Raw genomic sequence first — 17,426 nt, forward strand, 5'->3', positions numbered from 1 at the left:
CACGCACACTTTGATTTTTTTGGAGAGGAGTTGTTTTACTTTCATCAGCTCTTACTCTTTTATACTTTGTGTGTGTGTGTGTGTGTGTGTGTGTGTGTGTGTGTGTGTGTGTGTGTGTGTGTGTGTGTGTGTGTGTGTGTTTTAATGTCTGTTTACTAGCACATTTATCTTAAAGGAAAAAATACTATTTGATCATATAATATAATAATAATCATAATGGTAATAATCACAATGTTAATAATAATGATGCCACCAACAACAATAGTTATAATAATGATAATAATAGTAATATTAATTGTAATAATAATATTTGGTTGGAGTTGTTTAAGTCTGTTACCCACAAACATCAAGCAGATGGATTTATATTATATATTCTAAAAAAAATAAGTCAATCTATCAATTTTGCTGTTTGGCACACAAAAAACTTTGAATGTGTAAGTTTAGGACTACTGGATGGATTGGCACATCATGAAACTTTAAATAAAAATAAATAATAAGGGTTAGGATGGACTACAGGGGTCCAGCACCAAAATGATTACCTGGTGGCCCCCTACAAGGTTATCCAGACGTTGTTGTGAACACCCTCAAACTCTTTTTTTAAACTCCAGGTCACTAATTTAACTTCATTATTTAGTGTTTGATTTCAAATGTGTGTCATAGAGAGCTTTCTTTTATGAAAATGTGTCACTTTATGGATTGTATATACATGCGCTATGTAAGTCAGAAGCCAAAGGATTTACATTATTCAAGGCTAGGTGGTGTCATGTAGCCTATTCAATTTTTGGGGGGATCATCATTTGCTACTTTATTGTTATTGATGTAAATCCTTGACAAAGACTGTTGTGAGAAAAGATACAGTTGTAACTCCTAGGAATGTTATAGGAGTGGTATGAAGGTGGGTTGTACATTAAAGCTCTAAACTAGATATGAATGTTATAGTTTAAGACTCTGTGGTATGAAGGTGGGTTTACCATTGACATTAAAAACACCATAAATTACATTAAAGCTATTCTAAACTACATGATATGGATTGGTATAACTTGTTGGGCTGAGTCCTGTTTTCAAGTAATCTGTCATTTGTCTTTTTAAGATGCACTTATGACTTCTGATAGACAACCAAAATACGTCTGGTTATTGTTTTAACATTGTTGGGCTGTTAAGTGTAGTCTTTTTTCTAGACAACCAAAAACGTCTGGTTATTGTTTTAACATTGACGTTATTGTTTGTGTAGGTCTCCTTTCTACTTTCGACTTTTCAACACTGGGACTTTTAACCATTACCTACAATATGGTAAATGGTAAATGGACTGTGCTTATATAGCTTTTTTCTAGTTTTGTGTAGGTCGACTTTTCAAACTGGGACTTTTAACCATTACCTACAATTGCGTAAACTCAAAGGGCTTTAACACTACATGTCATCATTCACCCATTCATACCCTGATGACAGGAGCTACCATGCAAGGTGCTACCTGCCCATCAGGACTCGAACTAACCATTCATGCTGGTCATCCCCACTAACCTGAAAATGTCAGTTGTTGTGTGTCTCGTATGTTTTATAACAAAAGAATGTTATCTTTTTACGAGTCTTCTTTGACTCCTGTAGGTGGTTGCAGTGGAACTCTTGGGAGTATATTCCAGGACATGACAGGATGCTTTCATCTGGAGAGGGCTTCAGTCTGAGCTGTGGGATCACATGTTTAAGAGCCCAACATGTCACACAGCTGTGGAGGGAGAGCCGTCAGGAGGTAGTTAAAATCTTTTCCCACATTTATTACTGCTTAAATGAAGCTCTGGTATATGTACACTGAAACTGAGTGTACTGTTGATTATGCAAAAAAACATTTAAGAAGTTGCAACAAGTAAAGCTCTCTTTTTGTTAATGAGGATTTAGGTTAGTTGCATGGTTACATTACATTACATTACATGTACATTTATTTAGCTGACGGTGACATCCACAGCAACTTACAATAAGTGCAATCAGTTATGTAAATAGATTGCAAGAATCATGTAGTGGTTTAGTATCTCGACTTGCTGCAGTGATGTAGAGGTGTACTCCAGGTTGTGACACTATGGCATCACTTTCAGGTGTGGGTATACGAAAAATGCACTCCTCTTTCTGTATAGAAAGTCAGACAATGCTGGGGCCAAAGTCGTCACAGTGATAACTGTTTTCGTCTCCGAGAATAAAAACAAAAAAAACATATATTTTAGTAAACCATTTACTGCTCGTGATGTTTGGTGAAGACATGAAAACATAAATATATTAATAAATAATGTAAAAGATATAAATGAGCCATCACTTTGTGATATTATTGAAGAAATTATTGAACTCATTATTATGAAATGTTTTTTATTTTAAAATAACCAGTTTCAAGTTATTTTCCCCATGACACTTTCACATCATGTCAAGGTTTAATATCACGTCTCATAATGTCGCACTTTTTATTTCACAGTGTCCCTTTAAATTAAAGTGGTGCAGGGATGATGTATTCTACAGAAACGAACAACACTTTGATTCTTGAAGTGTGAATGCAATCGCCAAATGTCAAAATCTAATGTTAGGTTATAAACTATTTACACCACAGTCATATTAAATAGATCCTCTGTTGTCCTGTTTTGATGAGCGAGCTGATATTCAGCTCCCATCTGTGGCCCCGGGTGGTGATGGAGCCCAGGATGTGGAAGGACTCAACAGCGTTGGCTGGGGACTCACACAGGGTGATGGGGGCTTGTGGGGTTTTCATACGTTCTTCTGGAAATCCACAACCAACTCCACCTTCTGAAGAGCTCCAAATATATTTTAAACCCACCAGGTCACCAGATGGTCAATCTCCAACCTGTAGGCGGGCTCATCCCCATCAGTGATGAGTCCAATGAAGGTGGTGTTGTCCATGAATTTCAGGAGCTTGACGGACTGGTGACTGGAGGTGCAGCTCTTGGTGAACAGGGGGAAGAGCAGAGGGGAAAGGAGAGAAACCAGTGCTGATGGTGAGGATCAAAGATGTGACAGGAAGTCCCTGAGACACGTGCCGCTTGAGAGCTTGTCATGCATCAGAGCCAAGATGATGGTGTTAAAGGCAGAGCTAAGTCCACAAAGAGGATCCAAGTTCCTGCAGAGTCCAGCTGCTGGAGGATGAAGTGGAGGGGTACTGTGCACCCACAGATAGATCTACTTTGGGACAGGAGTGGGTCGTAAGGGTTTTGAGGTGGGATAGAATAAGGTGCTCTAAAGACCTCTTTGCTACAGAGGTCAGGGCCACGGGTCTGAAGTCGCTCATGAGTTGAGTCTTATCAATTTCGCCATGCGACTTCCTGTTCAGGGTCTTCGGCCTGTCCCATGCTTGGCGCAAGAAACATTTAACCTAAAAAAAGCAAATATAATCCAAGCAAAACACGCTTCCCTGCAGTTTCGTTGCAGGGGATCCTAACTTTTAGGAGACAGGGATGCTCCCCGTGCTGTCTAGCGTTTGTGATTTTTGTGTTTTCATGGTCTGTTTTCGAGTTTATTTTTAGCAATGTTATTCTTGTGTAACACTTTGTGACTCTGCTCTGTGAAAAGGTGCTACTACATAGACTCTACTTACTTAGTTCTTAAAAACACTTACTTGTGTCAGTTATATATGCAGTAATGAATCAAGAAGGATGCCATGTTTTTGACGTCGTAGTTTTGGGGCAGAGCTGACCGTATGGTGAGGTGTCAAAAAGGACTCAGAAGGAAATGACGAGACTAGACTAGATTAATCATTCCCACCTCATGCAGCTTCAAATTTCACTTTACGGGTTTATATTTGATTTCTTGTCTGTTATATTGATCTCTTTGACTACCACTTTCACTATCACAAAACTCTGCCTCTCTCCTCTCTCCTCTCTCTGTATGCTCCTGCAGCTTTGCTTCTGAGAGGTTTTATGTAACAAATCGGCATCCGTCTGTGTCCATATAGGCCTGCAGGGTCAGATATGGTATTGGATTCTTCTGGGAAAAACTGCCATCCTCCTCTTCAGTTTGGCCTCTCTGGCTGTAAAACATAAGAGAGAAAGACAAGAGAAAAGAAGGATCCAGATCTCTCTCTCTCTCTCTCTCTCTCTCTCTCTCCACAATATTTCCTTATTTCTGCCATTCATTTTTAAAACTTATTACAGTACAGATTTTTACAGTACAGAAAGTTGTGCACATAGCATCAATGGTTCTGCTGCCCAGTCGCCAGACACAACACTTACTTACCACAGCTGTCAGTTTGCTACCAGCAGTGGTGTTCTGGCATTCTGGGCCAAATCCCGTTGGGCCGGTGGATCGACAAAAAAAAAAAAAAAAAAAAACATAACTTTTTTGTCCGATCATCCAGACCAGTCTGTCTCCCTACTGGCCCATTCTGTGTGCCTGTCATTGGGGGTGCTCATGAGAGCGTGCTGCGTGCGTGTTCCAGTTAAACCTTTTTAGTCCCTGCTGTAGCCTACTCTGTCACTACCGTTAAAAGGTGGATAAATTGTTCTTCACATCCCCCTCAAAATGACTAGTCTCACTATCACAATTTGATCAATTTGGTCTGATAACATTTGAAAAGTCTATAAGAGCTGCACAGTTGAAGTATCTTATCCCCATTCAAGTTAGCATAGGGCTAAACTAGAAACTAGCCCCTGCTCTGCCCATAGGACATGCATGTTAACATTCTGCAAAAGTAGCTCACAGCAGTGAGATGGCCAACATATCATATACTTTATACTGTTACTGTACATATTTGATCAACCCTTATACTCAATTGGCTGTGGTTTCAGAGGCAGAGAATACTGCTTATTTTTCATAATTTTGAAACCAAATTCAATAGACTTGAAGATATTTAAATTAATTCAAATTTGGCTTGGTGGTTAAAAACACTTTTTTATGGTGTGGGAAAACTCAGAACACATAGTTATGCTTTACTGACTTGTTATCTTTTTCAAAAACATTTTTTGTTACATTTTTGAAATTTTCATTACATTCCTTAAGTACCATTTTCTGAAGAAAAAGGGAAAAATATTTGGTATCATTTAATTTGGCTCGAATGAATTGACTGGAGGGTCTTCCTCCCTGCCTACCAGATCACACTCAACTCATTGTTCATCACCTGAGTCTTCAACAAGCTGCTAGCTTTACATCTGTCAGTACTACCAACAGTCATGTTGGTTTTTCACATTCATTAGGATCATTTTCAGGGAGTGGCTTATGATGGAGGCCTGAAGGGATGGACTGTTGGACTGTCAGACTTTTAGAGCTACTGCTGCTACTTTCATTGGAAAGAGTTGGCAACACTGGCCATAATCTAGTATACTCTTTCTAGTTTCTCAAGATTACCAATCCAAGTTTAATGTCAGTAAAGCAGCTCGAGAATACATCTGTTCTGGACGCTACATATATTGTACATTTTCTCGGTTTAATGCCTTTTGTGTGAGTGGTTTAGTTTATTTTTAGTATAAAATAACGCTGTGACATGGTAGCAATATGGGAATACGGATAAATAAGTAATATGGAAATGTTGACCACAAAAACTGAAAATACAAATGTAATTATTTGTACGTTTGTTGTTGTATAACAGTGTATGATAATACTACTTAATGATGAAAATAAAATCATGCATGAATTTATTTAAGCGAAGTCAGGAGTAAATACAATATAAGACTGATATATATAATATGCTGAACTGTAATATAATATACATTTGCTAGAGGGTGGTGGGGGTTCTGGGGAGGAGTTTACATTTGAAAGGGGACATATCACGCTATTTTTCAGGTTCATGTTAAAAAAAACACATAATTTTTTTCTCATATTGTCCGTCTGAATATACCACAGTCTGGAGCACTGTGTCTTTAAGCCCCCATACAAATTTTTATATTACTCACCTTTTAAATTATTTTAAGGCTTGAAGTCAGGCTGAATTGAGGTCATGGCCAATTTGAGTGACAGGTGGGTGTTTTACCGAGTCGCTAGTTGCTAGCTGGGGCCTCAGCTCCACTGACGATCCACCTCTTTACCCAGCGTTAGTCATCACTGCCAAGATGGCGACGGCTGGAGCCACCTACTTTGAGCTTCACAGCAGCACTTCAGAAACGTATGGGTGACGTCATGGGGACTACATCCATATTTTATTCAGTCTGTGGTTAAATCATGTTTTCTGATCCAGGCAGCCCACAAAAAATGACTGGGTTGTCTTACAGTTTGCTGGTTGGTAGAAACTCCAGATACCCAAATGTATGTGCACAAGCAGGTTTTTCATAATATGGCCTCTTTTAAATTACACACAAATTACACATAGTAGTTGTTTTTAAGCTTATTTTCATAGTCTTATAGACTCAACGTATTTTAAATTAGTATCTTCTTTGCAAATAAATAAAAAAATTGCATAAAAGAATCACATTCCTACAAAATAAAAGGACTTTCACTTATAATACTGGCAGTGAGAGAAAGCTTTGAAAAGCAATTCGGCCATTGTGGAGGGAGATAAACGTTAAATGTATGATTTATCTAATAAGATTAACTTTTGGACTACCTTTTTGGACTGATGAGCACAGTATTAATATATATGAATATATAAAGATTAGAAAAATCTGTGTTGACAGGGGCTACTCTTTTTACAGTTCCAGAAGAAGAAAAGTTGCCTCAATAAAGTGTACATCTTGAGTACGCTTTATTCAGTGTAGGAGTTTATTCAGTTGAGATGCTGGCAGAACGAGCTGCTCTTGGCTCTGCATTAGGCAGAGGAATATAAACCAGGAAACAATTCTGCTTCAGTTCTCAACAGCCTGAGCTCCTCCAAATCTCAGACATCAAGCTATTTTATTCAACGTATGACAAGTAGCCTACATTACAGACTTAGTCATCAAAGTGTGTCAATTCTGTTTATGTGGGTTCCTGCACATGTAGGCTAGGTCTGAAGGGACATGAGGAGGTGGAGCGGTTAGCAAAACAAGCTGTACAGAGAGATGCTATGGATCGTTCCATTAAGCAAGAGGTCAACGCAATCGTTTGGAATAAAACAGCGGAAGATTAGAACATTTCCTTTATAACTCATAGACTGCTTAAAATACACCAGTCATCTTCTGATGTAGGAAACATATAAATGTGCACTAATTGATAATACAATTGATATATTTTCACTAATAAGGACAAGACTATAATATTGAACTCAAGAAGTCAGAGTGTTACAATTGCCCCCCAACCACAGTTACCTCTAAGGGGTCAACTGTAACAAAGTGAAGTATGTTTACTGGTGAGCTGCTATCCTTAGAACAAACACAATCACCTTGATACATCCTTTCAAATGTAATTTTACGCTAAAATAGAGTGAAATATATTCATTTTCTAACAGAAACATATGTGTCAACACAGACAAACAAGGTGTCAACATTGGGTGTGTGTTATTATGTTGACCATGATCTTGCAGCCATGATACAATCTTATATGCTGGCTAGCAACACCTATATGACCATGGGTTGTTCATGTTCATTTGTAGCCAATAACCTAGAGATACCATTGATCGAAGTTTAAGTTTGCAGACATCTCAAGTTTAGAAAGCAGAAGAAACTACAGACAAAAATAAATGTCATACCTAGAAATAATTTATTTTTGTTGAAAACTTCTGCTGTTGTGAAATGATTGTGTTTCATTTCCACAGGCAGCGAGACAATCCTACTGAGCATGTGCAGAGTAAGTGTCATCATCTAATTTGTTTCTGATTGGTTCAATTGAGTGTATCACAGTCGTGCCATGTGTTTATTAACTAACATGCATGTGCACATGTGGGCGAGAATATCATTCTCCTCTCACAAAATAGATCAAAAGCAGAGTCATGCGCTAGCTGATCATGGCAAGCTGTCATGCTCCATAGATCAATTAGAAATGAGCTGATCAACAAAAGGGTGATCGACCCACGATAAGGAAATAGAATTAAGCGACGATGCCTTAAAACTTAAAAGTGATGACTGCATTACGGCTCCCCCTCCACAGTCACAACAACAAGCTATTGTGAAAACTAACATTTGTTTCAAATTGCATTCAAACAGATCTACAATATTATATTGTCTATTGGTGTTACATATCCGACTGAGGTGAGCATGATAAATTTCTTCGCGACAGCAACATGCTAGAGAGCTTAAGTTGTACTTATAACAAGACCAAAATATTCAAGTCAACAGTTTTATATTATTTACCAGTTGGCAGCGATCATCAATAAAGCTCACTTAACTCCGACAGATCTACTAATTTCATAACAGGTGGTAATAATAGTTAAATCACAAGTCATAAATGTATTGTATCTGGTGGGCTTGTATGGGGGCTCAAGGCCATGTTTTCAATAGCATCATCATTGATTCATTGGCCATGGTCTTGCCCACCTGCAGCAAGGTGTTATCATGTCAACCCTTCACCCCTCTTCCATACTCTTAATATTAAAAACTAGAATGGACCTGTCAGGTGGAGCAAACAGTGGGGTTTTCTTTGATTTGATCAGAGATACAGGGTTAACGAATATGATGATCCACACTCCTAAACACGAGGCGGCGCTAATGCAGCTGCTATGCTTGTCGCCAACCGCCGTGAAGAACAAAACGCAAAAAAAAAAAAAAAGACGAAGAAGAAAAATCCAATATGGCGGCGCCCTGCAACTTCATTTGCTGACTGAGGTCAGAATAACAGCGCAAATCTTGAAAACTCATCAAGAAGAGCTAATATGTTTCCAGAAACGGCCCAGTGTCTAAAAACGGCGGCTCCGTTGTTTTGTCAGAGCCTCTCGTTGAAGGCTTTGAGACGGCTGTCCTCACATGGAGGAGCCCGCCACGTTCAGCCCAGGAGACACTTCGGTGTCAGCCGCTGTCTGACAGCCAAGGTCCCCCCACCGCGCAGACCGAGGGAGAGAGTGGAGATCCCCGGGCTGGAGACGGTCACTTACGGGGAAAGGATGCACTATGTGCCGGGGCTGTCGAAGCCCGTTAACCCACAATGGGAGAGGGACTACAAGGACCCGAGGTATTACAGGGCTCCTCCGGCCCACGAGATGCCGCTGTTCAAAGAGAAACCGTGCTTTGTGTTCAACCAGAGGACCAGCGCACTGGAAGGTACAGTGTCTCAATTGAACTTCAAGCACATCGTTGTTGTGTAAAAACGAGGTGGTATCCAGTGACGTGGCATAGATGACGTCCGTTTGAAGTAGTTCTTTTTTTTTATTACAACAATAATAATAAATTTAATTTATAGTCTCAGAGACAAGAAGTATAAATTGAGATTTGAAGTAGACCTTTTTAAAACTCAGTGGATTGTGGTGCTGGTGGAGGATTATTATTATTAAGTTTATTATTAATCAATAAACGGACAGAATTTTAAATTAAGTTTGGCTTAAACATGTCCCCATTATAGCAGAACACGGAATCATATGAGCAACATCAATGTTCAGAATGTCCCAACATTAAACCTTGTGTGTAACCTAAAACAGGAAAAGAAGAATTACAGAAGCCACAGAGTCCATGACAGGATCCTGTTTCCCTCCTCATTGACCTGCTGATTATGACGGATGTTCTTATCATTTTCAGATATCCTAGAGTTAGTCTAAACGCTGATCCTGCACTGACTTTGGCAGATGAGGCTGGACAAATGCCCGTTAATGGAGCATAAGTAATAGGAACCCTTTTGTCTCAATGTATATGTTTGTGAATATTATGAATTTACAATGAGGCACTGCGTCTCTCCTCTGATTTGTCTCATTGATGGAGTTAAACACACGATTGGCCTGTTTAACTTGCACTCAACCCTGACTTTACACTCAACCCTGAGCTTCCTTGGGTCCTCAGCAACACAAAGTTTTGACATAGTTGTGTCACACACCCAAGCCGCAGCTACTCACTGCATGTGAAATACAATCTGGTTTAAGAAAAAAAACACCAGATGCAGACTTGGTGGGCAAGGTGACCAGCTGCCTGTGGCCCCCAACTAAAAGGGCTTCTAACAGCTTTAGTTAATCTGATGATGTTTGGATATGAAAAACTTTGAATTATGTTCCAATTCTAACTCATTGTACCAGGGAAGTGAAACAAAGTGTGGTTGTAATGTTATCCAGCATCCATGTAGCGTTAGCAGGCTATGTCCAGCATCCAGCAGCCAAAGTAAACTGCAGCAGTGTGTGGTCCCTTATTCTGCCTGACAACGTGCTGGACTGCAAAGCCACGAAGCTCCGCCCCCGCTGCTACACAGAGCGCTGTGCGCTTGTTCATTCAAAGTTTATTAATATTGAATGCGTCCGAATTGCACAAAATTCGACAATGCACTCCATAAGGTTTCCAGCAAAACCCACAGCACGTGTGAAGTAAATCAGATGAGCAGTTCTCGATATATGTGAAGAACAGACAGACAAACAGAGATTTCTAGCCTTATGGTTAGATACAGTGCTGGCTCCAGTATAGATCCAACCTGCATGTGACTGCAAGTGACCTCTAAGTGAATCAATCCTTTTTCAAAACCTCATGACCCATAACATCTGAATATCTCTCTCTGTCTCAGGCGTGCGTCAGGCTCTGTGGTTGACCAAAACGAAATTGATCCCCGGCCTTCCACCTCAGCTCCTCTCAGTGACAGAGAGTCCTGCCAATCAGATACCAGACCAGGATGAACGTGTGCAGAACGCCATCAAACACGCTCGCTTCTGGGACACGACAGAGGAACGACCGGGCAAAGAGAAATACAGGTACAGTGTCACAACAACATGCATTCAGAGCATATTGTCTGGTCAAGAAGATCAACAACTAGTAAGGCACATTTCTGTTTACGTGGACACTGAATGACCTCACAATAAAACTCATTAAAGGTGCTCAATACCAAATTCAGAGCATATCTATTGCTTCCACACGGCCCTCAATATGGCAACAGCTGAGTCGGCAACTAGAAGCTAACGGTGCTAACAGCGCAAACAATGGCAACCGTGCTGACACTGGATCTTTTTGTTCTCCCTGCCATGGTGTGTGTGTGTGTGTGTGTGTGTGTGTGTGTGTGTGTGTGTGTGTGTGTGTGTGTGTGTGTGTGTGTGTGTGTGTGTGTGTGTGTGTGTGTGTGTGTGTGTGTGTGTGTGTGTGTGTGTGTGTGTGTAAAGCATAACTCCACCCTTTGTGCAAAGACTGAGACAGAGAGGAGGTTTGAGACGCTGCGGTTTTCCTCAGGATCTCACTCCATTACTTCTGAAGTAACAAAAGCAGAACCGTTAACGCTGGATCTTATCAGTACTCCGGGTTTTACTTATTTAGAACCAGTTCCTGTTTAGAACCGGGTTTTGGGGGGCTTTCCTAGCAACCACTGGGGCACATGCATTAAACATGCTCTAAAAGCACGCTGGCTATGTCATCAGAGCAAGGAGAAGCTCTGATAACAAAACACACAGAGGGAGAGCGACTTCATTCTCTGCTCAGGAAGATTTTACTCAACTCTTTCTATACAAAGACAATAGTTGTTTGATGCTATATTAATGCTCTGAATATCGTACAGAAAACCTTTAATGTGTTGCTAAAAACAACCACAAGAACTTTGCTTTTCAGAAAATCTACTGCAAATCTACTGTCTTTTTTTTTGTAAAAATCACCAAAACTGGATTGTCCCAAACATCTCCCAGTAAATACCCAAAAGATGGTCATGATCCCACATATTCACAATGAGAATTTCAGGGACAGTTTTGTAAAAATGCAGGAAAAGGTTTGGCCCTGCAGAATTATATTTTGCTACACACAAGGTGGGGCCCAGACCACAGTGACGCAATGTGTATCACAGACCGACAAGCAGCTGGTGTCAAAATAATAAGAAAAAACTAAGCAAGTATCCTGTTAATGTCTGATTATGAATGATGTTATTCACTTTAACACAAAATAAGGCCAGTGTGAGTCATCCTCTGTCAGAGGTTGGGAGCATGAAACCTTTTTATCTTCTTTTGGTCCTTAAAGCTAGGGTGGGCGATTGGAGAAAACAGCCGTTTTCCGTCCAAATTAACAGGTCACTTTAATATTATGACATAGACAGCTCTCTTCTTATTTGTCCATTGAAAGGTCAGCAACAAATAATGTTGAAATCTGAAATTGATTAAGCTTTGTATTCAGTGGTGAGGTGCATCATCTGTGGGGGAAGTAGAACCTCAAAGTAGCACTGTGGCAAGGTTTGGCCCCTTTGCTATTGTTAATAGCATAGAGAGCCTTAGTTAGTTGTTCAGGGTCAGGGTTTGTATTTGCTAACCTTTTGTAAATTAGCCACTGTGATAACCTTTGCTAATGATGAAGTGACTTTGGTGTCGGAGATTCAGAGGTCTGAATGTTTCTCTGGCATCTGGGTTTCTCAAAAGTACAGATTGTGTGATGCACTAAATATTTGGTTGAGAATCAAATGCTGGTGGAAGCACAGGTGCTTTTCTAGTCCTTGTTTGTGAAATAAATCACTCCCCTCTATCTCACTGTGTGTGTGTGTGTGTTTTTTCCTCTCCCAGCAACACTCTGCTCCACAACCTGCTCCATCTGTGTGCAACTCTACAGTCCAGCCATCCAGCGATTGGAAGGAGGATCCTTTCTGAGAAATACTCTTTGGCAGCCACATGGAAAAGAGGTAATACACCCTCTTAGATTACCTTGTGTAATACTTGAATGTACCCCTTGTGGAGTTTTTGACCATAACTAGTACTGATAGAGCAATGTGTTTACAAGTCGGTCCCTGTTTTGCTTGTTACCATCGTCACACTGTTCATGCTATTCCACTGATCAACAGTTGGCAGCAATATGCAGCAATGTGCCAACAAAGGTAAAGGAGAAGATGACTGCTAGATAGTATGTAAACAATGCATGATTTATCAGAAGAGATGGAAGATGTTTTTCAGGATAAGTAACAACACTGGGCGCTAGAGGAAAAGTGAGATGATCCTTTAAGGCATTGGGATCTATTCTCTGGGGACCATGAATGTCTGTACTAACTCTTATGGCAATCCATCAAATGTTTGTTGATTAGAAGCTGAACACGGTTTGTTGTTGTTATACACATTTTGGCCACAAGAGGTTAAAGTACGCCTCTACCCCATGTTATTAATAGAGCATGGGGTAGGTGACTTTTAATTTGCATAACTTGCTAACACAATATATATATATATGTATACACATGTATATATATATATATATATATATATATACATCCCTTGTGTTAAGTGTCCTTCGGAAATTAAAACTGTGGGAAACAATGAGCATTGCAACAACAAACAATTGATCACGCCAACAAAGTGAAACACTTGTTTTCACAGATGAAAAATAAATTACTTGGAACAATAATCCTGGCAAAACTTTTTTTTCCAGATCTGTTTCATAGAAGAAAACACATTTAAGGAACTTAGAAGATAGTTCAAAACCTTTTTTCATTTTTTCTTGAGTCATAAACACAGCAGAGGAACCATTAAGGTCAGACTCAGGGCTTCCATAATTCTAACAGACTTCCATTTTCATTCCATGTTTGAACTCCAGGTGAGGACCTGTTCCAGATCAGGGGTCAGAATGGTTTGCTGCATAACTGCATGGATCCTCTCCCAGAGGTTTCTGGGAAACAGGAAGTGAGTGATACAGCAGATCATGTCCTCGAGACCTTGTACCCCGTCTCCCCCACCATCGACCTGCAGCAAGTCCAGGTGTACAAGGAGGAGCTGAACTGTACCGGTGAGAGACACTCAGTCCTCTCTGTCCTGTCACAGAGATCTAGGAGTGTGTAGGTTATCCCTGAATGACGTCTCTGTTATCCAATCAGGTTTCAGGGGTGACTACCCTTATCCTCATGCCCACACACTGTACTTTCTGGAGGAAGCCGATGCTGGCTGTAAGCTCCGGCCAGAGCAGTTCAGAGCAAAGATGCTCATGTTCACCTTTGGAAACGCTCTGGTCCGCGCACACAAACTTTATGGGGTAAGGATGTTCACATCACTTTTCACAGGGCGCTATTATACAAAGACAAATCTGTCAATACAGTCTGTGAACCATTTGCTGAACCACATGTTTTTTGAACTCCATATTTATCCTTGTCTCTGTTGCTCTGTTTTACCTCTGTCTGTCTGTCTGTCTGTCTGTCTGTCTGTCTGTCTGTCTGTCTGTCTGTCTGTCTGTCTGTCTGTCTGTCAGAGCCAGCCCCAGCGCGTGTTAGATCGTCCCATAACAGTACAGGCAGTGGGGAGCAACGGCAGAATTTTCCAGTTTCTGGTTCTCCAGCTCAACACCACAGATCTCTCAGGAAACGACGGCATCAAGAACCAGGTGCTTCATTCTTCTTTTGTTTTATCAATAACTGTATGTGGTGTTTTGTGACGAAGTCACAAGTCACCAGATGTTAGCTGCTTTGTAGGGACATTTGTTATACTATGCATGTATCAACTAGAGGACTATTGCTTCTGCATGGGTAGACCAAATAAACAGTGCAATACAAAACAGCATAGAACACGGAGGTAATATCATGGAGCACAAGTTTGGTTTAATGCAACAGCTGCAAAGGCAGCTACAAAAGTGAGTCAAAATAAGTTGACCAACAATTAGCAGTATGTGGGAGCAAACCTGAAAATGAGCATTAACAAATCAACAAATTAAACACATTATGAGATGTCATTCCCTTTCCAAAGGACTATTCAATGGCACATCTCTCTTTTGGGTATTACCTTGTCATCCCATGGAGCTTGGTAAGCTAGCTCTGAAGAGCTTGTAGCTTGTTCCAGTGGAGTGGATTGAGAAGTTTCTATGGAATTTTTGATATTGGTTTCTTCGGTTGTGACACAAAACAACAGTTCAAAAAATGACTGACGTGCAAATTAATTGTGCTAAAAAAATGTCCGTTGTGTGTGTACACATACACAAATGAGTTTTCATAAATATTTTTCATCTAGTAATGAAAAATAAAAAGTCTGTGCTGGTACAAAAAAATATATATCACTTCTCCGTATCAATCAGAATTCCCAATAAGTATATAAAAATACCCTGATGTAAGAATGAGTTTGATGATTCTTTGATCATTGTCTGCTGGCTTTTTGAAATGCTGTCTGCTACATGCAGGTGTGGCTGGATGAAGATGTGGAGCTCTATGACTTTGCAAAAGTGCGACCACTCATCAAGAAGAAGCAAGTGAAGGTATGACCACCAACAACTTCTGTGTGTTGGTACCTGTGACTCTCTGCTATGCTCAGTGTGAAAACAGCCATGTTCTGTCATCAACACTGTGGCTTCCTCAGCAAATCAGAAACTTAGCCATTATTTAAAAGGCGAACCATTATCGTTGTTTAATTTTTTTCTATCTTTTTGTAGCTTCCCAGTGGTGTTCCTTATGTATTCATCCTTTAGTACGTATGTTTTAGCGTCAAAATGCTTTTCCCCAAGCCTTTTAAAAAAAATTGTTTTCCCACATGACCTGATATAGGTTTCCACATGATTATGCAGAATATACAGTACATATACATCGATATAGTCAGTGTATTACATACAGTAACTTAGATAGCGACCTGGTCCACATCCACTTTACTTTGGCGTCAGGGCAGGGAAATGAAGCTGTTATATCGCTCTCTCAAAAACTTTAAGACATTTTGCCTAGAAGAACACAGGAGTACATACAGTACAACCCCACTACAAAAAAAAAAGAAACCCTTTAAGTTATTTCTAAAACTTAGCACAGCTAACACAATGAATGTGTGTGTGTACTAATGACTGTGATAAGATGACAGAGAAAATGAAAGAAGGGAGGAACAGAGTAAAGTTGGGTGTTTCTGATTGGTTGCTGTGTGTCTCCCTGCAGGTACCAGCTGGTCTGACAGGATACAAGCCGGAAGTCTTCAGCAAGTTCCTGGCCCTGTACCTGCACGGGGCTGTGTAGGACTATGTACAGTACATCTGTATATGTGTGTGTGTGTGTGTGTGTGTGTGTGTCTGAGCAAGGAGTCACCAGTCAAGTATGTGTGTTTGTTTGTGTGTCTGGGATCTAAACCAATATCTCAACAGAAAAGCCCTCCTTTCCTTTCAAACAGTTAATAAAGTGGTTCAAAACAATGTTACATTGTCTGGATAATTTTCACAGACTGAAACTACAAAATTCATTCAGCACACTTGACTCCATCCAAGTTTTGATAAATTTTCATCCTCAAAGCTGATGATATTATAACACACATAGTGATGTGTAAGGTGAAGAGACAGCAGTAACAGGCTCCATTTAGGGTGTTGCAAATATGACTGGAGCTAAGCAATGAACTGCTGTGGATCATGGGTGTATAAAGAGAACTGGATACAGTGTTGGAGACGGTGACCCATTCATTCCTTATGTGGCTCAGTAGTGTAAGAGGCAAAAACGTTTCACTTCCAAATATAGAACTACCCAGATCTTCTGCTGCTCTTGAGCATCCATGTTCCAATCACACCCATTAGCATTTCCTTTAACTCCGCCTCTCAGCCTTCGGTCTAGACATGATCTCATTCACATGAACAGAGGAAAATAACTCTGGATTCAGCTAGTAGTGCATTTCACACCTTTTTGATCCAATGATTAAAAGCTACTACACATAACTTTCAGTTTGTGTTGATTTTGGCGGTCCCTGTGGACAAAAATGGTAGTGTTTCTGAGCGCCAGAGTCTCTTGAGGAAACCTCATTGCAGCAGGATCTGACATCCTTCCCTGCTCAGTCTTCCCTCCTGTGGGCCCAGTAATGCAGCCTTGGCTTCCAGCAGTGTGGTGTGAGTGTTGGATGCCAGCAGGGGATGGTGGAGAAGTGAGGCGAAGCTCTGCTCCTGCCGGAGGAGACACTTCTGCCCAGGGCAGAGCTGACTTTATCCAGCCGGAGCTTCCAAATGCAGGTAGAAGGCATTATATATACAGTACATCGATACTCTCTTTAAAGCCATTCAAATTATTATTCTTTAGTACCCTTTTTTTGTCACTTAACTCTTTCTACATTTTTTCAATATAGTTACTTCATTCAAACATCAAAACGTTAATCCACTTTGAAAAATAATAAACATTTCCCAACATTCAAATATATGGAAGACATGTTCAGAATTGAAACATTAGGATTTGTGGGTTTTTTTGTCTGGGTAGCAGCGGTATGATGGCTGAAATTGTCTGACCGAGGAGTGCTTAGCAGTTACCATCTCCACAGCAACCTTTGATTGGTGCTTGACAAACACAGGTGATTGAGAGGAGCTCATTAGTGACACTTGACAAACTGAGAGACACACAGGCATAGGGCATATCACATCAGTTTTAGCTCTTCTTCATTGGCTAACTACCATCAAGATTTTAAATTGTAAATGGACACACTCCTTCCTACCCGCCTGACCTCAGTGCTCTCCGCTCTCAGAATACAGAACCATTATTCTGTCCCCAGGGTGCAAAATAAGCCAGCAGGCCAAAGGGACTTTTACAATCACGTCTCCTTCTTATGGAAT

General features: G+C 40.4%; 1 protein-coding gene across 1 annotated transcript; it reads left to right on the forward strand.

Annotated features, from left to right (window-relative positions):
- Positions 1–8,610: 8,610 nt before the first annotated feature.
- Positions 8,611–16,029, forward strand: mrpl37 (mitochondrial ribosomal protein L37). The gene is made up of 8 exons (XM_054623429.1): positions 8,611–9,083; positions 10,519–10,702; positions 12,476–12,591; positions 13,491–13,679; positions 13,768–13,922; positions 14,136–14,267; positions 15,054–15,128; positions 15,787–16,029. The coding sequence occupies exons 1-8, from the start codon at positions 8,699–8,701 to the stop codon at positions 15,862–15,864; spliced, it is 1,314 nt and encodes a 437-aa protein (XP_054479404.1). The 5' UTR covers positions 8,611–8,698; the 3' UTR covers positions 15,865–16,029.
- Positions 16,030–17,426: the final 1,397 nt, after the last annotated feature.

Source organism: Anoplopoma fimbria, chromosome 3 (assembly GCF_027596085.1).
Source record: "Anoplopoma fimbria isolate UVic2021 breed Golden Eagle Sablefish chromosome 3, Afim_UVic_2022, whole genome shotgun sequence".
Taxonomy (NCBI): Eukaryota; Metazoa; Chordata; class Actinopteri; order Perciformes; family Anoplopomatidae; genus Anoplopoma; species Anoplopoma fimbria.

What these genes read in the sequence shown, in the direction of transcription:
- mrpl37 (XM_054623429.1), top strand. Translation starts at nt 8,699, where the DNA reads ATGTTTCCAGAAACGGCCCAGTGTCTAAAAACGGCGGCTCCGTTGTTT. An exon ending in GAGGACCAGCGCACTGGAAG is followed by an intron (nt 9,084 to 10,518) that starts GTACAGTGTCTC and finishes TCTCTGTCTCAG; the next exon opens with GCGTGCGTCAGGCTCTGTGG. An exon ending in GGCAGCCACATGGAAAAGAG is followed by an intron (nt 12,592 to 13,490) that starts GTAATACACCCT and finishes TTTGAACTCCAG; the next exon opens with GTGAGGACCTGTTCCAGATC.